This window comes from Dermacentor variabilis, chromosome 11 (assembly GCF_050947875.1).
Source record: "Dermacentor variabilis isolate Ectoservices chromosome 11, ASM5094787v1, whole genome shotgun sequence".
Lineage (NCBI taxonomy): Eukaryota > Metazoa > Arthropoda > Arachnida > Ixodida > Ixodidae > Dermacentor > Dermacentor variabilis.
This window is the reverse complement of record NC_134578.1, coordinates 83,036,032-83,062,479: the sequence shown is the minus strand read 5'-3', so window position 1 is coordinate 83,062,479 and position 26,448 is coordinate 83,036,032. Positions and strand designations below refer to the sequence as shown.

The window sequence follows — 26,448 nt, the reverse complement described above, 5'->3', positions numbered from 1 at the left end:
ACCTGTTTAAGCTTTTCCTAGACGCTAGAGTTACACTATGTACGCGCAACCTTGAGCGATCGGAAAAACACGTTTTCTGCTCTTGGCCGACGGGAATGGGGAGCTTTGTTTCCGGCCGCAAAGCCCTCCACGTCTCAGTAAGGTGCCTGGTGGTGGTCTCCTTCAAGCTTTCCCTCAAGTCTAAATATTTTAAGGCAGTTTTCCTAGTCTCTAAAGCCGCTCAAGTTCGCTCTTCTCCTCGGGCGGCCATTTCTCCAAGAAAATATACCTTCCAACCACTCGGAATCCACCATCGAAAATCCACCATCGCGGACATCATCAGTCCCTTTCCGTGTAAGTTTGAGGCTCGGAGCAGGAGTTATGGCGCTTGAAAGTAACCTGGGGCCTAACGAACCAACCGACTGAGCTATCTTTCCGGGCAACATCCAAGGGTCACAAGTTCAAATCACCTCTTATGTTCCTTTCCTTCCCCCAAAATTTTTTTCTTTTTTTTTCTTTTTAATGTCTTTTCCTTTATTTTATCACTGTACGGGAACCCTCCTTCAAAAAAAAAAGATATATATGGTCAATTATATATGGCCACACATGTGCAGGTCATAAATACCAGGTTCTCCAGCCGAGTGACATCCGTGCGGTATAACCGAACTCAGATTGGTCCGCCTTGACTGATCAAATAGGGCACCGCTGTAGGCGAAATGAGGCGCACAACTCCTGCGGGACCCGCCGTGGTTGCTCAGTGGCTATGGTGTTAGACTGCTGAGCACGAGGTCGCGGGATCGAATCCCGGCCACGGCGGCCGCATTCCGATGGGGGCGAAATGCGAAAACACCCGTGTACTTAGAATTAGATGCACGTTAAAGAATCCCAGGTGGTCAAAATTTCCGGAGTCCTCCACTACGGCGTGCCTCATAATCAGAAAGTGGTTTTGTCTCGTAAAACCCCATAATTAAATTTTTTAACTCCTGCGGGGGCGGTAGAGTATCCGCCTCCCGTGCAAGAGGACCGTGGTTCAAATCCCGGTGCCGCGCAATTCTCCACCGGAAAATACAAAAAAACCGTGTGTTGAGAAAATTGCACAAACAGGCCTGGAGTGCGGCCTGATCCCGGTGACCAGAACCGGTAACGCACTCTCTCACCAGAGCAGCATTGGCCACCCTGGTGCAGTACTTGGCCACAACCTCCTATATGATTACAACAACAATCAAACCCCGGCCCTCAGTCCCCAGCAGCCGCGAAGCAACTGACCACGGCGGCGGTCAGATCTGTGACGCTGCAGAGGGTGCTAAGAATACCTGGCTCCGGACAGGCCGCCATTGGAATCTGAACCTGGCAACGTTTAACGTTAGAACGTTACCTAGTGAGGCGAGTCTAGCAGTGCTATTGGAGAAATTAGAGGGTAATAAATGGGATATAATAGGGCTCAATGAGGTTAGGAGGACAAAGGAAGCATATACAGTGCTGAAAAGCGGGCACGTACTGTGCTACCGGGGCTTAGCGGAGAGACGAGAACTAGGAGTCGGATTCCTGATTAATAAGGAAATAGCTGGTAACATACAGGAACTCTATAGCATCAACGAGAGGGTGGCAGGTCTTGTGAAACTTAATAAGAGGTACAAATTCAGGGTAGTACGGGTCTACGCCCCTACATCCAGTCATGATGACCAGGAAGTCGAAAGCCTTTATGAAGACGTGGAATCGGCGATGGGTAAAGTCAAAACAAAATATACTATACTGATGGGCGACCTCAATGCCAGGGTAGGCAAGAAGCATACTGGAGACAAGTCAGTGGGGGAATATGGCATAGGCTCTAGGAATAGCAGGGGAGAGTTATTAGTAGAGTGTGCGGAACAGAATAATATGCGGATAATGAATACCTTCTTCCGCAAGCGGGATAGCCGAAAGTGGACGTGGAGGAGCCCGAATGGTGAAACTAGAAATGAAATCGACTTCATACTCTGCGCGAACCCTGGCATCATACAAGATGAAGACGTGCTCGGCAAGGTACGCTGCAGTGACCATAAGATGGTAAGAACTCGAATTAGCCTAGACTTGAGGAGGGAACGGAAGAAACTGGTACACAAGAAGCCAATCAATGAGTTAGCGGTAAGAGGGAAACAAGAGGAATTCCGGATCAAGCTACAGAACAGCTGTTCGGCTTTAACTCAGGAAGAGGTCCTTAGTGTTGAAGCAATGAACGACAATCTCATGGGCATCATTAAGGAGTGCGCAATAGAAGTCGGTGGTAACGCCGTTAGACAGGAAACCAGTAAGCTATCGCAGGAGACGAAAGATCTGATCAAGAAACGCCAATGTATGAAAACCTCTAACCCTACAGCTAGAATAGAACTGGCAGAACTTTCTAAGCTAATCAACAAGCGTAAGACTGCGGACATCAGGAACTATATATGGATAGAATTGAACAGGCTCTCAGGAACGGAGGAAGCCTAAAAACAGTGAAGAAGAAACTAGGAATAGGCAAGAATCAGATGTGTGCATTAAGAGACAAAGCCGGCAATATCGTTACTAATATGGATGAGATAGTTCAAGTGGCTGAGGAGTTCTATAGAGATTTATACAGTACCAGTGGCACCCACGACGATAGTGGAAGAGAGAATAGCCTAGAGGAATCGGAAATCCCACAGGTAACGCCAGAAGAAGCAAAGAAAGCCTTAGGAGCTATGCAAACGGGGAAGGCAGCTGGGGAGGATCAGGTAACAGCAGATTTGTTGAAGGATGGTGGTCAGATTGTTCCAGAGAAACTGGCCACCCTGTATACGCAATGCCTCAAAACCTCGAGCGTACCGGAATCTTGGAAGAACGCTAACATAATCCTAATCCTTAAGAAAGGGGACGCCAAAGACTTGAAAAATTATAGACCGATCAGCTTACTGTCCGTTGCCTACAAAGTATTTACTAAGGTAATCGCAAATAGAATCAGGAACACCTTAGACTTCAGTCAACCAAAGGACCGGGCAGGATTTCGCAAACGCTACTCAACAATTGACCATATTCACACTATCAATCAGGTGATAGAGAAATGTGCGGAATATAACCGACCCTTATATATAGCTTTCATCGATTACGAGAAAGCGTTTGATTCAGTCGAAACCTCAGCAGTCATGGAGGCATTACTGAATGAGGGTGTAGACGAGCCGTATGTAAAAATACTGAAAGATATCTATGCCGGCTCCACAGCCACCGTAGTCCTCCATAAAGAAATCAACAAAATACCAATAAAGAAAGGCGTCAGACAGGGAGATACGATCTCTCCAATGCTATTCACAGCATGTTTACAGGAGGTATTCAGAGACCTGGAGTGGGAAGAATTGGGGATAAAAGTTGATGGAGAATACCTTAGCAACTTGCGATTCGCTGATGATATTGCCTTGCTTAGTAACTCAGGAGACCAATTGCAATGCATGCTCACTGACCTGGAGAGGCAAAGCAGAAGGGTGGGTCTGAAAATTAATCTGCAGAAAACTAAAGTAATGTTTAACAGTCTCGGAAGAGAACAGCAGTTTACGATGGGTAGCGAGGCACTGGAAGTGGTAAGGGAATACATCTACTTAGGGCAGGTAGTGACCACGGATCCGGATCATGAGACTGAAATAACCCGAAGAATAAGAATGGGCTGGGGTGCGTTTGGCAGGCATTCTCAAATCATGAACAGCAGCTTGCCACTATCCCTCAAAAGGAAAGTGTATAACAGCTGTGTGTTACCAGTACTCACATATGGGGCAGAAACCTGAAGGCTTACGAAAAGGGTTCTGCTGAAATTGAGGACGACGCAACGAGCTATGGAAAGAAGAATGATGGGTGTAACGTTAAAGGATAAGAAAAGAGCAGATTGGGTGAGACAACAAAAGCGGGTAAATGACACCTTAGTTGAAATCAAGAAAAAGAAATGGGCATGGGCCGGACATGTAATGAGGAGGGAAGATAACCGATGGTCATTAAGGGTTACGGACTGGATTCCAAGGGAAGGGAAGCGTAACAGGGGGCGGCAGAAAGTTAGGTGGGCGGATGACATTAAGAAGTTTGCAGGGACAACATGGCCACAATTGGTACATGACCGGGGTAGTTGGAGAAGTATGGGAGAGGCCTTTGCCCTGCAGTGGGCATAACTAGGCTGATGATGATGATGATGAGGAATGACGACCCGCATTGTTCCCTTACGTCCATTGACATAGTCATCATTTCCAGGGTTTTGAGTCTTTCGCCAAAAGCCTTCAGCCGCTCCTTAGGGTCATTCAGTGCCGTCTGTATTTGGCCTACATTCATTGTCAACTATGAGACACTGTCCATAAGCATCTGCATGTTGTCTTTAAAAGACGCCAGCGCTTGTTTGACTTCCTCCATCTGTGTTTCAGTGTTCTTGAGCTTACTTTCTACAGCCCTACGTTTGGCTGACATGAGTCCTTCACCAGCAGGCGCGGGGACTGGGGCTTCTTTGCGTGTATTAGTGCTATCTTTGTTTTCTGCTTGTTTAGCCTCGCTTAAGAGTTTCCTTATTGCCGTCATCTCTCTAATCATGTTCTGATTCATTTCCTTTAGTTCTGCACTCTCTTTCTTGAGTATTTCTATTTCACGATCCTTACTTTGCTCTGGCGGTGGGTCACAAAGCATGGCACTTACCGGATCGGTACGCGCATCGTCAGCCCAGATAAGTCTTATTTTATTGGTGTCCCGGTGAAGAGGCGTCTTGTCCGCTATGGCCATTCCCTTGACTTTGTCGGCCCACGTGGATCCGTTGCTTCCTTCCCCGGGTTTCGATGCAGCCTGTTGACTCCGATCTCTTGATCCGGATGACGCCCTGGATTGGGATCTGGATCTGGGTCGGGATCTGGACAGGCTTCTTCCCCATGGTGCGCGAGCGACTGTGGGGCCTGGACCTGCCGCGGAACCTTGATCTGGGCTTCGGGTCGTTATTGTCCTTGTTGACGTCGATTGCTAGTGCTCTTTCGTTTCTCCGTTTTCTGACCACGTATGGAGTTGTATAGCGCTGCTTACACATTTTGTCCGCCGTTGGGTGTGGGCCACCACACAGTTCACACCTGGGTTGGCACTGATGTTTGTCAGACGGATTCACTGCACCACAGCTAGCATCGGCATATTCTCTCTTGCGGAGACGGGCACACGTCAGCTCTGTGACCGAGCCGACCGCAAGCGTAGCATACGTCGATTTATTTCTTGTATAGTGAGCACCTTATTAGGACCGGGCCGTATCTGACGAAATTCGGAACCTTGTGTCCATTAAAGGCGATGATCACCATATCGGCATTCTTGATTCTTTTAACGGCGAGAGCCAAAGGGTTTCTTGAGTTTACTATGTTCTTCTCCAGCTCGTCGGGCCATCTGCTAAGTCAGTGTTCCTTATCACTCCCTTGCACGTGTTGTGAGGTGCAGCCTCATATGCATTGATTCGAAGCTGCATCCATCCAGGTTAATTGACCTTATTCTCACATATTTCTCAGTATTCTCTCGTTGAGGCGTACTTGCCACAATTATGTTTTGGTTGACGTTCGGGCATATGATGTCTCATGGAACGTGGTCCGAGCTTAGACCAGCTGCTTCAACGATGGTTTTACCTATCTTGGTGGAGCCAATCTTGCTAATATTGAGTCCGCCGCGTGGTCGGAGTATGATCTTAAAGTCATCTTTCGGAAAGTATGGCATTCGGGACGCCCTGGCGACCCTGTCCTTGACTCGACTGCCGTTCTCGTATGTTCTAGGCGACGTAGCTATATGAGGCCTAGCTCCGGCTGAATTGTCGCTAACAGCGTATCTGGTCGAAATTCGCCTAGAAACTGCTGCCTGCCATCCGTACTCTTCGGTGCACTCGTCGGGAGGTAGTTCCTCCCCTTCCATCATGACTTGCATGTCTGACTCGCCTCCAATTGCCACACTCAGGCAGCACCTGGCCTAGCGCGGCGGCGATGGTGGCTGCTCAAAAAGTCTCTTAAGATGCGAATAGTCGACCCACCGTAGAAATCCTGGTGTCGCCGTGATCCTCTCGATGCTAAGCGTCGATTGATCTTTCTCCATGTTCTTCGATGCTGCTTCTTCTTCTTCAAGAACGAGACAACAAGGATAGGATAGGAATAACTTTAATAAAGTGCCGGCAAACGACGATTTAACGAGTCGTGACGCTGGCCAAGCGTCGACCCGGGGTTATACTCTACTCTGCACGAGCCCCGCTGGGCCCGTTTGTAGTGGGTCACGAGGCTTGTGCTTTTCGAGCGCACCCCGGGCCTGCTGGACGGCCCATAGTTGTGAGTCCTTGTCTGTAGACTGCAGTGCACTTTGAAGTTCTGGCGGGTAAATCCTGGAGGTAGCTGCCGTCGGGAACCTGGCACAGTCCCACATGATGTGCCATTGGTCCGCCGGACCCGCTGCACAAACACCACACAGACCACTCGGATAGAGCTCTGGGTGAAGCACGTGCAGCATTGCGGGGGCGAGGAGTGACGCGGTCTGTATTTGTCTTAGGATTACGGCCTCCTCCCGACTGAGTGCCGGGTGGGGAGGCGGCATTGTCCGTCGAGCTAAGCGGTAACACTTGGTTACTTCGGCATAACTAGTCAATCTGTCCTTGGTTTCGAACCACCACACGGAACGGTCACTCTCGGGGGCGCGGAAGGTAAGCGCTCGCGCCGCCGAATGGGCCGTCTCGTTGTGGTTCGGTGAGGATGCACACTCGCCGGCGTGCGCCGGGAACCACTTGATACGGACGGTGTTGCCGCGGTCTTGAAATTGGAGCTTGCCGATGATGGCGGCCGCCGGCGCGCATATTCGCCCCTTGGCAAAATTGCGCACGGCATTCCTCGAGTCGCTGAGCACGGTGCGACACTCGGCCTCGGTGATCGCCAGAGCGATGGCAACCTCCTCAGCGTCTGTGGCGTTCGTGCACCGCACGCTCGCTGCCGTTGTCTTGGTGCCGTTAGCCGCCGCAACGACCACTGCTGCGAAGCCTTCCCGCTTGTATTCCGCGGCGTCCACATACCGGGCGTGCGGGTCGTGGGCGTGTTGTTCGGTGAGGGCCTTGGCCCGCGCCTGCCGCCGTTCTTGGTTGTATTCTGGGTGCAGGAAAGGCTGCACTGAAATTGGTGATCTCACTTCTTGATGACATTTCAAGTGGAGACCTGGAGGACGAAAAGGTGGGCGCTGTGATGTTCCTCAAAGAGCTGTGTCATCTCCTCATGAAGAGGAATAATGCTGTTCGGTACTCTGCGGAACTCTTGGCTTTGTGTAGCATTTTGTACACTATTTCACTGCATGGCGACAAGTTTTTAAGGAGCAGTGGAAAGTTAGTGTTGCCTCATACTGAAACAATCAAGCGTGTCTGTGGTGCACATGATGTTCGTCCTTTAAAGAAGCAAAATGAAGAGGGCTTCCTAAGATATATGAAAAGCAGGGCAAGTCTGCTGAAAGCTCATGAAAGAAGTGCAACATTAATGGTAAATGAAATGCACTTACAGCAGTTCTTTGAATACAAGGGTGGTAGCATAACAGGGGCTGCTGCGAACTGTTCTGAACCTGCTAAGACAGCGCACGCATTCATGGTGCGGTCTCTCCTGTCACCGTTCGAAGATGCTGCACACATCCTTCCAGTGTCAAAAATTACTACGGAGGAACTGCATGAAACTGTGAAAAAAGTAGTCTTGAGACTTGAAGAAGCGAACGTTCAAATCGTTGCAGTCATCACAGACAATAATTCCATTCACCGGAAAGTAATGGCTATGTTCAGTGAGGCCCAGAAGGTCGAAATTGTTTACCCCCATCCAGCTAATCCGCAGCAGCCACTCTTTCATATTGTTGACTCTGTGTATTTGCTGAATGTATTAGAAACAATTGGCTAAACCAAGAAAATCCTGACAAATGCCTATATTGCCCACCCTTTCCCTGTGGAACCACAGAAAGTAAGAAAATTGAGGGTGCTTCATTCACATCACTCAGAAAGCTTCATGAGACTGAACAAGCGAATACTGCGAAAGTGGCTTTTGGGCTAACGTATAAAGCATTAAATCCCACAAATATTGAGAGGCAGAACGTGAAACTTGCTCTGCAAATTTTTAACTCTTTTGTTTCATCTGCTTTGAGCATAAGAGGTGAAACACTGCATCTGACGCTTGCAGATGGTACTGCAGATTTCATTGACCTAATTGTGCGACGGCGGAGCATCGTCAACGTCAAGACACAAGGGACACAGAGTGAGAGATGTGTGGCAAGAGCCAGTACGTGAAATCAATGGTGAGCAGCCGCAGTTCCTCGACACATTTGTTACCTGGCTCGGCGACTGGAAAAGTAGGTGTGTGCATACAGGTGCGTTGTCAAAGGAGCCCCACTCAGCTCTCCGGCTTTCCGCATACGCCTTGATCGAGCTGTCAAGATATTGTTTCGAGGAGCTCCGTTTTACGTACGTTCTCCTTGGAAAGTTTCAAACCGATCCCCTCGAAGCTCGGATTGGAAAGTACCGGAAGCTGTGTGGGTCCCATTACAATGTGTCGATCACACAGGTATTTGAAGCTGAGGCAGAGATCCGCCTCCAGAACACACTGATCTTGACAGATATGCCAGCATCCACTGACACTTGCAAAGAGACATGTGCTGAAATGCTGATTGACAAATATAACATAAAGCTAAGAAGCTGTGACCTAAAGAAGCCCCGGGAAGACATGCCGGCATTGGTGTACATCGCTGGCTACTGTGCCTATGCTGCTTTGAAGCACCAGCATTGCAATGACTGCTGTGATTTATTCACAATTACTGAGAGACAGCTTGAACGCAGTGAGCATGTGCTGACTTGATAATATGAGCAGAGGCGGCTTGAAGTTTCCACAGCCATGTGTCGTTCATGTGGTGCTGCGCACCAAGATTGCGCTAGAACATATTGCAGGCAAAGAATATGAGAATATGTTCCATGCAGAGAGTAATCAGAGAGCTGCACTTCCAAGTGTGATGAAATATTTGCTCTGTGACAGTGAGGACTTTGACACTTGTGCAACTGGTCACAGTCAAGAGTCAAAGTTAAAGAACATCCTTAAGCCAGCAGTAAACACTCTGTTGAAGAATTGCGCAGCCTTCAAGAACGACAAGATAAACAAAGAAAAGAATAACGGGAAAAACAGAAAGTTTATTACCCTCAAGTGAAAACGATGTGAGCTGTTTTCGCGAATGTGTATGCTACAATACATACAATATATGAACTGTGTGCTATGTTGTCTTGACTTCTCTGGAAAATTTTTAAAATTATTTAGCATTGTGAAGTTCAGCAGATTTTTCTTATTAAGCTAGTGAGGTTGATGTATGCCATATTTTATTGATGCGAGTGTTGTGTGTTCGAATGTCAGTCTGTGATAGTGGAAACCAATGGCAAATAAAATGTGTGATATGAAGTGTACAGCTGTCTGTGACAGACTGAAAAAAGAAAGATGTTTTTCCGGCGCATCGTCTTTCTAGACGCAAATTCTGTAGTGCATTTTCTTTTATGGGGGCCATTGTCAGCTGTGCTCCGAATGCCGAAGTTGACTTTGAAAGAACTTGTCTTAGTTTCTTAAATCATGCCAGTGCTAAATTTATCCTGGATGCAAATAAATTCCCTCGAACATGCTGCAGGATTGTGCTTTCTTATTTCTTTAGATGGCACCTCAAGCGGAGGCGGACGGGATGAGTGTGGTGACGTCACGGGAGGAGTGCCGAGGCCTTCTCCTAGTTTAGGTGGTTCTGGATTGAGTCGCCAGAGTCGGCCCAACCTGTGTGCCAGATTGGGCTATTTGTAGCCAAATTTGGCTACTCAAATTTTCATTTGACTGTGTTTTAGATTAGTTTGCTATATGGCTATTATTGGGCTACATTCTTATGCGGATCAAGAATTGTCAAAAACTGTGTTTTAAGCTGCATTAGTGACACACCATTTCGTTATTTTCAAGAAATCATTTACATTGTTCAAATATCGTGCAGCATGTCAACCTTAGAAAGCGAATGCGTGATTTCGCATGCCAATGTATACCCATCTCTCGAAGTGAGCGATAATGTGAATGAATTCTGGCGAGCAGTCGCGAAAAGCGCTAATAGTGCAGGCAAATCGATCTTTCCTCACTTGTCGGCGGTTGCTTATACGCTTATGCGCTTTCCGTATCGAATGCAGCAGTAGAGGGCATTCAGCCAGGTCACCATTATCTAACAACAAAACAGTTAGGAAACTATTCAGTCACCTTAGCATGCCACAATATCTCCTGTTTCCTCATGCTATTTCATTATGGAATAAATTACCACAAGAATTAGTTAACGCTAATACCACACAATCGTTCGTTCATCTTGTGAATGTTTTTTTAATTAATAACATCATGCACATAGGGAAGGAAATGAATTAATCATCGTCTGTGTTTTGTAATAAAAAATAAAAGAAAATGCTGAATTGAGTGATCTGTTGTTTGTCCATGGTTTGTCAGTACTTTGTTGTTAAGTTGCAAACTACAACTGTTGTTCTTATATCGTATTTATTGTTGATAAGTCTAAATTGCAAAGGCCGATGTTCCTGTATATTATATTTTATATATTTTTATTATTGTTCTGTATTCTATTTTTCGATTTCCAGCCTTGTTTATTACTATTGATGCAATGACTCCTGCTTGGGCGCGGATAGGGTCTGCAGTATTTGTAGATAAAATAAAATAAATAAATAAAAACAGACCATCGTAACAAATGAGCTGCACGCACCTTCTAAGCAATATTGCATGTGCGATATCGTTTGAAAGAGCACTTTGGGTGTTGCAACGATTTCGAACCAAGCCTGCCTTGGATAAATTTGATATTGCTTTTATGTGCTGAACCAAATGGTGTTTTTGCTATTCTTTCATGAGTCCACACACTTCGAAATGAATTACGTGATATTTTTAGGCACTGTTTGTCTTATATTGGATGTTTACATATATGTGATAATTGGTGGGGTTTACGGTCCCTAACCTTGAAGGTGTGATATGGGGGACCCTTTATTGTAGATCTTCAGATAATTTTATACCTTAGCAACTGGGAAACGATGACGAATGATTTGTATTTGATATGTTTTTTTCGTGTGTTTTACCTCTTGTAGTTAACCTATTTGCTTGGGCGTATGCTTGATGCTTGCATATATAAATACACATTTTACTTTCTTTGCTGCCTGCTGGTCCAGTCAAACGCGTGGTTTGGTCGTGCGTTTGATGCTTTCACTTAGCACTTCTACTTGCAAATAAAAAAACACTTTGCTAGTTTATTTCCATGACACATTATTTTTGCCATTTTACGCTAGAAGAAATGATGGCTACAAGATACCGGGCCCGACTACATGGTTGGCTACTTTTGGGCTATAATATCCGTATGTTTTAAAGCGACAATGCTGAACAGCTCGTGTCGCAGAAAAGCCGGTGACGGCGGCGTTGGCCGTGAGCGAAAAATCCCGGAAGGCAATTCATAAATAAAAACAACTTGCAAGATGGGCTGGGTGGGAATCGAACCAGGGTCGCCGGAGTGCGAGACGGAGACGCGACCAGTCAGCCATGATTTTCTTCCTTTCTTTCATGGTATTTATTTCAGTAGCAACAAACCGACGTTCACCAGTTGTGAATAGTCAGACAATGGAGAGCACAATGAAAGTCACACAGAGAAAAGCCATGGTTCATACTGTCGGCAGAAATGTTGGTCTCACTTTAGAAGGGTGGTAAGGATAGGCACCTCACCAAAATGGGGTGCCAGTCCGGCTGTGTATCGAGTCCATCATGAACCTGCTTTAGGTGTAGTGTAATTTGGATGAAATGTACCCTTGTAGGTACAACCGTTTCGGCGTTTCGGTCCATCATTCGCGTTTTCCACAAACTGTGCATTCCAATGAGAAAAAACATATCAAAAGGTGTACTGTTATCAAAGGTCGGCAGCAGGTATCGCACAGTATGAGCGTTAATCTCAAAGTCTTTCTTTAAAGTCCTTTGGAGGACATCCCAAAATAGTATGGCGTCGGTGCAGCTAATAAAACAATGTTCAATCGTCTCTGGCACGTCACAAAGGCGACAGTTAACAGAAGGGACAAAGATACCCTTTCTCTGTAGCCATGTTTTAACCGGTATGGTTTCACTATGAAGTTTACAAAAGAATGTTTGGCAGCAAGGGGATATATGCATTTTACGAACTCGCTTTAGATCATCGTGACCTGGCCATTGAATGTATAGTGATCGGTAAAATGGAGGCGGAAAAAGGGTGGACAATAAATCTTTGTATAACGTTTTACGCGACACAGGGTACAAGTATTCAGTGGAAAGCCGAACTGTCATGAAACGAACCGCTAAGTAAACTTGTTGCATGAACTTCTTGCATAAACGCGAAGAAAAATTGGAAGAAACAATTAAATCAGGTAACGCATTAACAAGTGTGACTTGCATGAATTATAGGATGCGATGTATCGCGAAAAAAGAAGAAACGAGGCACTAGTTGCCGCTGATAAAGATGTGCTAAACCCAGCCCACCTTCACTAACGGGCCTGAAAATATTGTCTCGCCTCATGGGCTCAAAAGTTGAATACCATACGAAGGTTGCAAAGATTCGGTGAAAGCGTTGGATGTAGAGCATGGCACAATGAATAAATTGCAGTACATAGTAAATTTTTGGTGCCAAGATCTTATTGCAGGCTTCGGCTTTCCCAAAAATAGACAGTCGGTGTGGAACGAATGTCTGGGCGTAGCTTTGCAGGGCCGAAACCCGTTCTTTCCAATAGTGTGCGCTTAATTGATATGCGTCTAGCGGCACGCTAGGATACTTTGCCGGGACACCGGTCGACTTAACGCCTGCAAGCTGTTCTGGTGTATAGCACCATGAGCCAAACCACAAGCCTAAGCTTTTTGCGGAGTTCATTCGCGCTCCTGATAAGCTGCCAAAATCCTCTATTGTTGATACCACCTTTTCAACACTGGACTTATCCGTGCAGAAGAACGCTAAATCATCTGCATAAGCTAAGACTTTTACTTCATTACCCAGTATATTGAAGCCATGGATGTAACTCGACTGAATTACGCTTAAGCATAGCGGTTCCAGATAAAGGGCGAATAGTAATGGGGACATCGGGCATCCTTCTTTTACTGAAGAGCAGATGGAAACGGGTTTAGAGAGTTGGCCATTAATAACCAAACGAGTAGTACAACACGTATAGCAAAGCTTAACGCCTTTAAGCACAACGGAGCCAACATTGACATGCTCCAGAAGAGAAAATAAATAGGAGTGACAGACACGATCAAAAGCTTTAGCAAGGTCTACCTGGAGCATTGCAAGCTGCTCAGTGGAACCGTAACAGTATTGAAGAAGTGTACGGGCGATATGTATGTTAGTTTGAATGGATCGACCCCTAATTCCACACGTCTGATGGGAACCAATGAGAATTGACATCGCAAATTTCGATGGTTCAAACGGGAGAAAAGCGCCTCTAGTGAATGCGGTGTTGCCTTGGAAACGTGCCGTAGAAAGCCATACTGCGGTGTATATCGGTAATTATGAGCATGTAAATTACAGGAGTCGTAGTTAAACTAGTAGCGAAGTACGTTTCCGCTACATTTCTTCTGCGCTTGGCGCACACGCAGAGCCATCTTGCGGCAAACACAGAAGACCCACTCCTCGCAATGTACGGCGCTGCACCGACAGCTGGCGCGCCACTCGCCCGCTTCTCCCCTTCGTCTCGTCAAGAGCATGCCGAGCGAATGAGTGGGCAGTGCGAACGGGGTGCGATAACGCTATCACGTTCTACTCTTGAAGGCGAAGCTTAGGCGTCCTCCAAATTTTTGGATGTCACTCTGTACTATCTGGCAACATTGGGCTCACCCCCGCACACGTTTAATCGTACATCTTAGTTGAAATCAAGAAAAAGAAACGGGGGAGGGGGGCATAGGTAGGGCATGTAATGAGGAGGGAAGATAACCGATGGTCATTATGGGTTACGGACTGGGTTCCAAGAGAAGGGAAACGTAGCAGGGGGCGGCATAAAGTAGGTGGACGGATGAGATTGTTAACAGGGACAATATGGCCACAATTAGCACGTGACCGGGGTAGTTGGAGAAGTATGGGAGAGGCCTTTGCCCTGCAATGGGCGTAGCCAGGATGATGATGATGGTGACAGAGCGATCACGAGACGAACTCGGTTCAACTGCCAGAGGAGGTCAACCCAATGCACCTCCGGCGCCTTCGCCTACCCTCCTCGTGCGCGAAGTTTCGCCTCTCTTCTCTTTCCCTGCTTCCGTCTACGCCACCAAGACTTTCCTTCAGGTGGCATTGCTTTGCCATGCGCGGGACGGGCGGCAGCGAGCCCGTTGCCGCGTGACACTGGCGTACGGCAGGTGGAGGGCCAGTTAGTGCGAACTAGAGGACAGCAATTGCAGGCTGGAGGTGAACGAGTTGAGCGCAGAAGGGTCCTGGTGGTGGGGAACTCCAACCTAGCAAGGGTTGAGGAGGGCGTCTTTACAAGAGTGAGGGCAGACAGGCGGGTGAAGGTTGTGGGAGCTCCTTCGGTCTACCGGGGCGCAGTCGTTGCTGTGCCTAAGGCTCCGGACTTATTCGCCATTGTGAGGAAAACCCCTCCCAAATGCCTGCCCCTCGACCGCGCGCCATTTTTCCCGGGCGCCGCGGCCGCGTCCCGCGACGTCATGCTACGCGGCCCTCCGATTGGGTCGTGGGGCGTGACGTAGGGAGGAAGCCCCGACTGGGGACGATCGCCGTGCGCGGGGGAGTCGTGCTGCGGCAGGGACGAGCGCCAATCACGAGAGGCAAGCTGCAAGGTACGTGAGCGGCTATTTGTGTCCCCAACGCCCCCGGCCTGGGGACGTTCACGTGCTTTGTCAGCTTGCGTAAGTGTGGCTTGCTGAGTGGCTCTGCGTTCCGCCCTTGCGGTAGTCGCAGGTGCTCAGTGCGTCACATTTTGCGTGTCCGAACCGTCGCAGACCATTGTCGGTGACTGGAAGCGCTAGGTTGTGTTTGTGAATGCATTTCGGCCCGCGTGCGCAAACCATTGTTCGACGCGGCGTGTAACCCGCCTTCCCTCGCCATCGGGAACCGCGGGCGCCGAGTGCACTCCGTGTGTTTGGGTGCAGTCTGGTACGTGTTGGCCATTTGTGATCAATAAACCTCTTAACTGTCCAGGACGCCTTGTGTTCCTGGGAGAGCGCCCATGCGTACGGCCAGAGCCGGCCAGGCCTTTCGGCTCGGTGCTCAAACCTCGGTGGGTCTACCGCCGTGCGCCGTCGTGCTGCGTCGTGAGGCTCCACTTCTCGGGGGCCACTTGGCGACGCCGTGCGCGGAGACGTACAGTGAGCCCACAAGGTGGAGGCCCAGTCCGGGATGGTTGACACAATGGCCAAAGCTCAGGAGGTGGTATGGGACAACATGGAAGACGAAGACCGTGTTGGTCTCAACGATGTGCTAAGTGGAAAGAGCCAGAACCTCAAGAGACAGTTGGAGGTAGGGTTGCGTAAACTCAGAGAGGCCTCTGCGAAGTTGCATGTGACCCTATGCTCAATTCCAGAGGCCCGAGGGCAGTCTAGCGGGATAGAAAGGAGTGCGGTTGAGGCTAACCATGTCATTAGCGGTCTAAGCCGACAACGGGGGTATGGCATAATGGAGCTAAACTGGGACATGTACGGAGCCTGGCTGCTACCCTTTTGCACAGGATGGCATTCACTAGAGTGGTGCCATGGGCAGGAGGGTTGGTAGTAGGATAAGCCACCGAGAAACGGCTTTTTTGGAGGGACGCAGGGCCCTGAGGCCACCAGTGTAGACAAAGACGGATCCGCAGAGGCCCCAAGATTCAGGAAACATCTGTAAGAGAAGAAGTAGATGTGAGCACCAATGCAAAGGTAATTCAGACATAGCGTATATTAACATGCAAGGTGGCAGGAAGAGGCTGAAGTGGGAGGAGATAGGTCAGCAGCTAAGACAGGAGGAGCTGATGGCATACGAGTTTGTGGCGACACATTTCAGGGAGATGGAGCAACCACCCTGTGATCCTGACTATACATGGGAACACTGCGATAGAACAGACGGCAGCAGAAAGGGGGTGGAATTGGAGCATTCGTTCACAGAAGTGTGAATTGGCAAAGAGTCAAACAGGAATGCAAGGAACATTTATGGCCAAAAGGGGAAGTGGCAGGGGAGCAGGCACTCCTTGACTTTGTATACCTATGGACAGGAGCAAATGCCGAAGAGGAAACCAAAAAATGGTAGAATACATACCAAGTATGAGCTAGGAGGAGGCTGCGAGATAGATATACTAGGATATATGAATGGGGGAGGGGGGCACACATAGAAGATATGCACGGGTACACAGACTCAAAAGGCAACTTGCTGCTGGATATGTGTGAAAGGCATGACTTACGTGTATGTAACAGTACTGAGAAGTGCAGAGGGCACATACATGGGAGGTAGGGAGCCTGCAGTCGACGATAAATTATGCACTAATGTCACGTAGGATGTATGACAGGCTAGGGGTAATGAACATAGATGATAGGGCTCCAGAAGTGTGGGTAGCGATCACAGATGTATCATGCTGAGTTTTAGAAGTGAAACGAAAGTAGGAAGGAGGCAAGACGAAAAACCAGATGGAGATATTTTACTTGGAATCGCAGCTGGAAATTGTAACCCAACAAATTGAGGAAGTAATTTCTGAGGATACTAAAACAGAATGGACGTACGCAAATTTAACAGAACTACTTGAGCTAGAGCTTGCTAAGGTACAAGTCGGGCCCAAAGGGAAAAGAAGATGGAAACCCGATTGCTGGAGGGATGAGGAGGCTAAGAAGGCCATAGATAAACCTCAGGAAGCATCCAGGGAACTCAGATATTCCGAACAGAGGGGTGATCAAGAAGCTGATGTAGACAGAAAATGTGATAACTTCTTAAACTGTCGAAGGGAATCATCCCATTTGAAACAACTACCGTCCTATAACAGTGATGTCAGTGGTTTACAGGGTGGTGATGCAGATTGTAAAGGACAGACTGCAGGCATGGGTAGAGGGTGAGGAGGTGCTGGGGGAGCAGCAAAATGGGCTCTGGAAACAAAGAAGGTTAGAGGACAATTTGTTCTAATTGATACATTGTATTAAAATAGTAGAAACGGAACACAGGCCCCTATGGTTAGCATTTCTGGATATTATGGGAGCCTATGACAATGTAATCCAAGAGGATTTGTGGGACATATTGGGCACACTAGAGGTGGAAGATGGAGTAACTAATCTTTTAAAAAGATTTCTATAAAATAAACAAGGTGCTTATAAAATTGAAGAAAAAGAAGAGGTATCTGTGCCTATAAAGATACAGCGGGGGCTTAGGCAGGAGTGCCCTCTGTCACCTTTGTTGTTCATGTTGTATTTGCAAGGATTAAAGACCAAATTAGAGAGGAATAGACTTGGCTTCAATCTTTCTTTTTTCAAGCAAGGAGATGGGATTGAACAGTTATTACCAGGACTGATGTGCGGGGATGTCATTGTACTTATGGCAGGCAGCAAGGACAGTGGCGTAGCTAGGTCGTGTGGCACCCGGGGCCCTTAGCGCTTCTGTCAACCCCCCCCCCCCTGATTGTAGTCGAGGAAGGCGAGGATATCGACAATTTTCGGGTGTCTTCCGACGTATATGACACCCCCCCCCCCTACTGGCCCCGTGCACCCGGGGCCCACGGCCCCCCGGCCCCCCCTGTTGCTACGCCACTGAGCAAGGAAGATTTGCAGCAATTTATGGACACTTACGGTAAAGACAAAGACAGGTTAGGTTTAAAGCTTAGAAATGAAAATTTGGCAGTGATGATTTTTAATGACAATCAGGGCAGCGAGCATAGGATACGGGAGTTTACGCTGGAGGTAGTGGATAAGTACAAATATCTCGGCGTGTGGATAAACAATGCGGCTGAGTACCTATTGGAAGAGGAAAAATATGTAAGGACTTGAGGTAGCAGGAATGTAGCTGCATGCGATGAAAAATAGGGCACTTTTTTTATTGGAATTACAGTAGGCACGAGGTGGTGAGAGGGATTTAGAAAGGGGTGATGGCCCCTAGTCTTACTTTCAGCAATGCTGTCCTGTGCATGAGATCACAGGTTCGAGCAAGATTGGATATTAAGCAACGAGAGCTAGGTGGGCTTGCTTTGGGAGCATACGGAAATACACCAGATCAGGACCCGCTGTGGTTGCTCAGTGGCTATGGTGTTGGGCTGCTGAGCATGGAGGTCGCAGGATTGAATCCCGGCCACGGCGGCCGCATTTCGATGAGGACGAAATGCGAAAACTCCCGTGTACTTAGATTTAACTGCACGTTAAAGGACTCCAGGTGGTCGAAATTCCCGGACTCCTCCACTATGGCGTGCCTCATAATCAGAAAGTGCTTTTGGCACGTAAAACCCCCTGGTTTAACCAAATCAATAATTTAACCAACAAATAATTTTAACCAAATCAGGGAGTGCAGGGTGACATGGGATGGACATCATTTGAGGGCAGGGAAGCTAGCAGCAAGATAGAATTTGAGGAGCGATTGAGAGAAATGGTCAGGAAGCGGTGGGCAAGGAAATTTTTCAGTTACTTGTACATAAGCAATGTTGACACAATATGGAGGAAGCGAACCAGAAAATTGTCACAAATATTTGGACAACAGTACGGAAGCAAACCAAGAAACATCGGTTAAGAAAAAAATTTAAAGAAACAGAGAGGGGGCGGTGCGTGTGGAGAGTAAGAGGAAACGACTGAACACGTGATACTTTTCTGTAAGTGGCTTCACCCTACAGTTCAAGTACAACAGGGTGGATTTTTTTCAACGCATTGGGATAGGGACCGTGGAGGGAAAATACACCTTAAGCGGGTAGAACTAACCAAACAGAGGTTATCTGATGGGTGGCTAAAATCAAGGCAAGAGTGAAATTTCACCCTGCATTAAGTACAAAATATAGTATTAGTCACGGCTACGTGGCGTGTGCCGTCACCCGATTTAAAGGGTTCAGCCTTATCCATCCATCTATCCTCTAGAGCCTCTTAAAGAGGAAACTTTAGGTCGGATGCTCCTATCTAAATACATGTAGAACGAGAATTCATTTTTCTCCGCAACCGCTGCACCAAATTTGACGAAGTTTATCGCATTTAAAAGAAAAACTTAAATTCTAGTGAATGTTTCTTTCGAATTTTCGATTTAAGTCGTCAATATTTTATTGAAAAGTGGCAAGAATAAAAAATTTTCGGAAAACTAAACAATGAGGTTTACAACTCTGTAAATCAGCAATGAAAATTTATATCACAATTCTGTGAATTGCATCTAGTAGTACATCTACAGCGGACAAAATTGATGTGTTACACATGAATCTCAAAAGAATAAGTATTATGGAAATACGGCTTCTGCAGAACCTTTGTACATAACATAAGCAATTCACGTAAGATACAAATTGACATACAGAATTTGTCCACTTTGAATGGTCTAATGGATGCCGTTTACAGAACCGCGATATCTGTTCTTGATGCATAGCTAATAATTTGTAAACTTCGTGCTTCTATTTTTTTTTTGAACTTCCGAATTTTTCAAAAATTTTTAACAAAGTTCAAGCCCTAAATCGAAATTTCGCTTCCAACAGACACTATAGATTCAACTTCCTCTCTCAAATGCAACAAATTTCATTTAATGCGACCAGGTGTTATCTCAGAAAAGCGTTTCTACGTTTTACATGTACTTTAATAGGCCGCGTCGGAGTTGGGCCCGAGCTAAAGCTTCCTCTAGAATAATTTGTCTAGGGATCAAATATATGAATAATAACCGCATTGCCATTGCCAAACATGCTACAAACGAATTCTTGAACGCTACGCACTGTCAGTAGAAGTAAAATATGTATTTTTTTCATAAAAGAATTAATATACTCGTACGTGCCAAAAATTGTGCCCAACATAACTGATATCAACGCTCCCATGTTTTTTGTCTGTTTAATAAGCAAAAAAAAATATCACACGATCTTTAGAACTACATCAATTCCAAACCAGCAAAGCAGTGCATTCCACTGAAATGGAAAATGTAACGGCCATGAAGTGAACAAGTTGAGGACAAATATGTTAATGAAACTTTGTCGCTCAAGGTCCTTGTTTACATTGTTGTACATATGTAATGGACAGTGAAAAGTCTCAATGACGCAGTCATTTGTTCCAATGTATTACGCAGGAGAAGCTGTCACCGGTCATGTATCGTGAGTAATTTCACCTAAATTATAGTCGCAACAGAGAGCACGTATAAAAAGCTCGCCCTCGTATAATATACGAGGGCGAGTCAAATGAAAGTGAGCCAATGTGAATGAAATGTGTCTGAAATGTGTGTAAAAGAGGGTACTTTATTTAAACGTAGCCTCCATGAGCATTTAGACATTTGTCCTTGACTAACGTACGAGTCGCGCAATTCCCGTCTCATAAAGCTCCTTGGGTTGCTGCTTCAAAAAGCCTGCAACTGACTCTTTCACGTCATCGTCCGACACGAATCTGGTACCCTTGAGCTGTTTTTTTGCTAGCCTCAAGATGTGGATGTCGCAAGCCAGCAGGTCTGAGCTGTATGGCGGATGTTGCAGCGTTTCCCGCTTGAACTTTGCCAGTTTTGTATTAACCACATCAGCAACGTGGGAACGGGTATTGTCGTGGAACAAGATGATCCCATTCGACAATTTTCCACGTAGTTTGTTCTTGATTGCGATACGCCGCCGATCCGGCGTTTCACAATATCGGAAACAATTGATATTCTCAAGATTTAGCAAATTCTATCAGTAATGACCCCTGACGATCGAAAAAAAAGTCAACACCTTTCCGGTGGAAATGACGGCCTTCGCTTTCTTTGGGGATGATGAATTGGAATGTTTCCACTGTAAGCTTTGCCGTCGTGTTTCAGGCTCGTAATAGTGGCTCCATGGTTCGGCCCCGATCACAATTGCAGACAAGAAGTCGTCGCCCTCATTCTCATACCAGATCAGATAAGTCAAGGTAGCGCCGAGCCTCTCCGTCTTCTGGCGGTGGTTCAAAATCTTGGGCATCCATTGCGCACACAAGAGCCGATAATCGAGATGTTAATGAATTATGGCGTGAATCGAACCGTGACTGATGTTCAGACGCTCTGCCAGTTCATCGATGCTTATCCTCCGTTCTTGTCTCATCAGCTCATCAACCTTTGCCATTTTGTTAGGAGTGATTGCACGATGGCTTTGGCCCGGTCTCAGATCGTCTTTGCAACTTTCACGTCCTTCATTGAACCATTTCCTCCAACCTTCACAGTGGCCAATGAAATGCAATGTTCAATGTACACGGCAGCCACACGGCGACTAATTTCTTTTTGGGAAACACCTTCAGCTGTCAAAGACCTCACGGCACCATGCTGCTCAACTTCTGGAGCGTCCAGTACGCCACCCAACCATGTTCAACCCAGTGTATGAGAGCATTAAAGGACATTTATCCTCATACCTGCGTGTCACTTTTGTAAATGAGAGAGAGAGAGAGAGAGAGAGAGAGAGAGAGAGAGAGAGGGGGGAGAGAATGAAGAGGACAGACAGGGAGGTTAACCAGATATCAGTCTCCGGTTTGCTACCCTACAGTGGGGATGGGAGATAGGGGTTAAAAAGATGACAGAAAGGAAAACGCTAAAAAACAAAAAAAAAACGCAAACATGGAGACACACACAAAAGGCGTTCCAGTTAAACACGTTCGCAAGGGCCGGTAGATCGCAAAAAGCGCAATATAGCGCTTGCACGGCCTTCTTCTGTGACGTTAGGTCCCTTCGAAGGTATAGAATACTTTTTTGCGATAACGTTTGGTCGTCCAGCTGGTCAAGTTCGTGGCGAAAGCATTCCTTCTGTGGACTGTACTGCGGGCAGGCGCACAAAATATGCTCAATTGATTCTTCATGGCCGCAGTGGTCACAGGTTGGGGTGTCGGTCATCCCTATGCGGAACGCATAGGCTTTGGTAAAGGCAACGCCCAACCACAGTCGATGCAAAAGCGTGGCGTCTCCACGGCGAAGCTGTGATGGCGCTCGAAGACTTTATGTTGGATCAAGTGAGTACAGAGAGATGCCTGTGTGCTAGGCGCATGCCTCGCACATAATGAACCGAATCATTATCGCGTGGGGTAGGTAGGCTCACTTTTATTTGACTTGCCCTCATACATTAGAAATGCGAAGATACAATGGAATATACAAATGCGAAGATACAGCTTGATAAAGGGAAAAAACGTGTCACTGGAAACAAAGCTCACTACACGTATAAACAAAACATCGCAACAAGATATTTAAACATACGTATTCATCATCATCATCAGCCTGGTTACGCCCACTGCAGGGCAAAGGCCTCTCCATACTTCTCCAACAACCCCGGTCATGTACTAATTGTGGCCATGTCGTCCCTGCAAACTTCTTAATCTCATCCGCCCACCTAACTTTCTGCCGCCCCCTGCTACGCTTCCCTTCCCTTGGAATCCAGTCCGTAACCCTCAGTGACCATCGGTTATCTTCCCCCCTCATTACATGTCCTGACCATTTCTTTTTCTTGATTTCAACTAAGATGTCATTAACTCGCGTTTGTTCCCTCACCCAATCTGCTCTTTTCTTATCCCTTAACGTTACACCTATCATTCTTCTTTCCATAGCTCGTTGCGTCGTCCTCAATTTGAGTAGAACCCTTTTCGTAAGCCTCCAGGTTTCTGCCCCGTAGGCGAGTACTGGTAAGACACAGCTATTATACACTTTTCTCTTGAGGGATAATGGCAACCTGCTGTTCATGATCTGAGAATGCCTGCCAAACGTACCCCAGCCCATTCTTATAATTCTGATTATTTCCGTCTCATGATCCGGATCTGCCGTCACTACCTGCCTAAGTAGATGTATTCCCTTACCACTTCCAGTGCCTCGACTACGGTGGCTCTGGAGTCGCTATAGATATCTTTCAGTATTTTTACATACGGCTCGTCTACATCCCGATTCCGCAATGCCTCCATGACTGCTGAGGTTTCGACTGAATCAAACGCTTTCTCGTAATCAATGAAAGCTATATATAAAGGTTGGTTATATTCCTCACATTTTTCTATCACCTGATTGATAGTGTGAATATAGTCTATTGTTGAGTAGCCTTTACGGAATCCTGCCTGGTCCTTTGGTTGACGGAAGTCTAAGGTGTTCCTGACTCTATTGGCAATTACCTTAGTAAATACTTTGTAGGCAACGGACAGTAAACTGATCGGTCTATAATTTTTCAAGTCTTTGGCGTCCCCTTATGGATTAGGATTATATGTGAGCGTTTTTCCAAGATTCTGGTACGCTCGAAATCATGAGGCATTGCGTATACAGGGTGGCCAGTTTCTCTAGAACAATCTGTCCACCATCCTTCCACAAATCTGCTGTTACCTGATCCTCCCCAGCTGCCTTCCCCCTTTGCATAGCTCCCAAGGCTTTCTTTACTTCTTCCGGCGTTAGCCATAGGGTTGCGATGATGGAAATATGCCCTCGTAGTGCAGTTGAGAATCCTGGAAGCGGTATGGGTGAACTCTGTGCTCGGACGATGCGTTTATTCCTGAACAACGTGTTGCCATTCGGATTCATGCCGCCGTGAGGAATATCGGAGCGCGCGGATATTGCGTAGGGTTCTGCCCTTGCTGAGGGTTGCAAGGGCAGAGATTGTGCTCCTAACTTGCGCGGCAGCATCCGGGTGGTTATAATTCACAAGCCAGAAGGAATGTGGTCACTTTATTCTACGGTGTGGTGCCGTACGCGCACGCACGCTTTTCATCGCTGCTCCCCCGTTTCACTTCTGGGTGCCGTCACTTGGCGAGAGTGTGTTGAGTAGACAAGTGCCGCAAGCGTACAGTACACGTCCACGTTTAAATCGTCACACGCTGTGTTGACGGCAGTCATCGAACGCTGCAATATGGATTTATATCCAGTGCGACGGATGTGTGAAACTGCGGTCCTCGCACTGTCAACTGAACGCTTCCTCGAAGGGTCGGGCCCATATATGAGTCATCGCGAGTCGTTTGCGAGATCGAAGTACCCGGTGGACCAGTCTTTTTCCTCGTGCGCTCAGTTGGTGGCGCCAATGCGGCCACATCACGCATTTTGTCCCTGTTCCCTTCCTGGCGCGCTGCTCGAAGTTGTGTCATGTTGTGTGCGGTGAATGTCGGCGCGTGAAAATGGCAACGCAAAACGAGCCCCGCTTGCTGTTTTGCGGCTACGGACGAATAGCAAACGTTCAGGAATACTTCTAACGAAGTAGTTTGCTTCGTGGCGGCGACTTGTACTCCGCTAATCACGTTCACTGCGTGAGAGAAGAACTACACAGTGCCGTCGGTCCGTCGGAAATCATAGGAAAATGCGTCGCACAAATGAAGAGCCAAGAAATGCACAGCTGCGCTCGTTCGGACCAACAGCTGTCGATCTCACAAAGGCACTTGCTTGTACACCGTTCTCAACAGTGTTGGTGTGGCAAACTTGTGTAGATGCGGCGCCTTCTGCTGTCACAGAGAGGAACAGAGTGCAAACACCTCCGTTAAAATCCGCATCTGTCTGGGTCATCTGAAAAGTTGTAGAAAAGCATCTCGTCAAGTTTTGTTTAAGTGCTTGGGAAGAACTTGAATGCATTGAAATGTTGCGTTAATCTCAAGCAAAAGAATAATGTCTTGGTTGATAAAAACAATTGAGTAAAGAGATATTAGTTAAATGGAGTCGCGATCGAATACACGTCCCTTGCCATTAGGACCACTTATGATCTTTGGTGCATGAAATGAAATGCCTCGGAACACTGCTTGAATTCAGTCACAACACAGTGCTTCGATCCAGCAAACACAACTGGTGTGTGGCCAGAGGGTGGTACATCAGGGCAAGTGTCACTCCCAAATGATTTTTTTTTCTGTTTACTATGGGACACCGAGCCCGAGAGGTAAACACCTGTCTACCCAGCACCTATTCCGTGTCAAGGGCGTGCCTCATCCAAAATTTCTGGCTAGGCCACTGATGCAAACGAAACATGCCTGAAGGCTAGTGTCTCGTGATAATAATAAATATATAAGAGTTTTGCTCACCACGGATGCGGATGTGCCAGTTTCTTCCGGTGATGCAATGATTTCGTCGGCGAGGTCAGTCGAGGAGTTCTCAAAGGAATCCGCAGTCGCCGTGATCGCGCTCTTGGAGGTCGGCGCTTGAAGCACTGCGCGACGTCGCTGAACCCTATAAAAAACAGCTGTAAGTAGGCTTAATGAACACTGCAATACATTTTCGGTTTTCATGGAGGCGGAACAATTTCTTTGAGCTATCGGTTGAGCCGCGCTTCAAAGTCGTAAAGAATTGTAGCATCGCAGCAATTTTTCTCACGTGACCACTTCACGGGTAACCTTTCTACTAATAACACTCACCTCTTATATCTGTCGAGCTCTGATGCCGGTAGTACTGCATCACTTCTGTAACACGGCGGAAACACAGTTGGCACATAGGCGGGATGGCCGGCAATCGTGCTCGATTTGTTACCGACAAAGTGAGCACTGCAGATGACTGTCTTGCGTTGCACTGGTTGCCACAAATCTCCATTCGGGCTAAAAATAATAAAAGAAAACAACGGAACCAACAATGTGTTAATATCACCTTGAGAGAAAGCGATAGAAACCGCGCGAAGACAGGACGCGCTCGCTTACCGGATACGCCGAACGGCAGCGATCCAACGTTGTCGCCGATCAGCCTCGTACGATTTCCAAGGAAAATGATAAAACTGCACCTTCGGCAGTTTCCCGGCCGTGTTCTTGTAGCTATTATGACATCCGCACACGCAACAGTAGATAGAGGTCGACTGTTTTCGCCGCGTACACACGCTTGAGCTGCTAGGGGCCATCGTCCACCTGCTGCTGCTGCAAGGCGCGGCTGTGCGGAGGGAACAGGGACATTTCGCCAGCCGCCGCCGCAGTGGCGCTGCAGGTCTGATTTGAAACAGCAGCGCTCGAGGCCTTAAACATTCCTGAAACCGATGTGGACGCCTAGCTTTCTTTTCGTACGTCCCTGGGATTGGCCGCGTCCTCGTGCTTATCATCAAGTAAAAAAAATGAGCCGTTCGTTGAAAGAGCAATGGTGGGCCGATCCCGGCGATCTCGAAAATGCAATCAAGACTGTGTAATGAAAAGCGACTCAATCGTGGACCTAAGGCTAAAACTACAAACCTGTGCTTTGCCATGGACCAATTATCAATTAAGGGAACACATTATGAGGTTAGGCGAAGAACGCACCTTGGGGAGGTGGGATCGAGTTGCACATTTCAAACATGTTTCCTAGCTAGTGATATGGACATTATTCAGATCCTTTTATATGCAATGGCTGAATGAAAACGCTCATCTGCAAGTATGCTCCAGATTAACCATTATTATTCTGAGCTTAAAGCCTCCTTAAATTTCTGTAATAATTAAGCATGCCCTTGGCACTTGA

General features: G+C 47.1%; 1 protein-coding gene across 1 annotated transcript; it reads right to left on the bottom strand.

The window, feature by feature from the left end:
- Positions 1-23,719: 23,719 nt before the first annotated feature.
- Positions 23,720-25,899, bottom strand: LOC142563754 (uncharacterized). Its single transcript, XM_075674359.1, has 4 exons — positions 25,671-25,899; positions 25,395-25,571; positions 25,065-25,209; positions 23,720-24,558 (listed from the first exon to the last, which is right to left on the bottom strand). The coding sequence occupies exons 1-4, from the start codon at positions 25,862-25,864 to the stop codon at positions 24,346-24,348; spliced, it is 729 nt and encodes a 242-aa protein (XP_075530474.1). The 5' UTR covers positions 25,865-25,899; the 3' UTR covers positions 23,720-24,345.
- Positions 25,900-26,448: the final 549 nt, after the last annotated feature.

Coding starts and splice junctions, on each gene's coding strand:
- LOC142563754 (XM_075674359.1), bottom strand. CDS start 25,864: ATGGCCCCTAGCAGCTCAAGCGTGTGTACGCGGCGAAAACAGTCGACC. Junction 25,572..25,670: donor GCTGCCGTTCGGCGTATCCG/GTAAGCGAGCGC, acceptor TATTATTTTTAG/CCCGAATGGAGATTTGTGGC. Junction 24,559..25,064: donor CTGGCACATCCGCATCCGTG/GTGAGCAAAACT, acceptor ACAACTTTTCAG/ATGACCCAGACAGATGCGGA.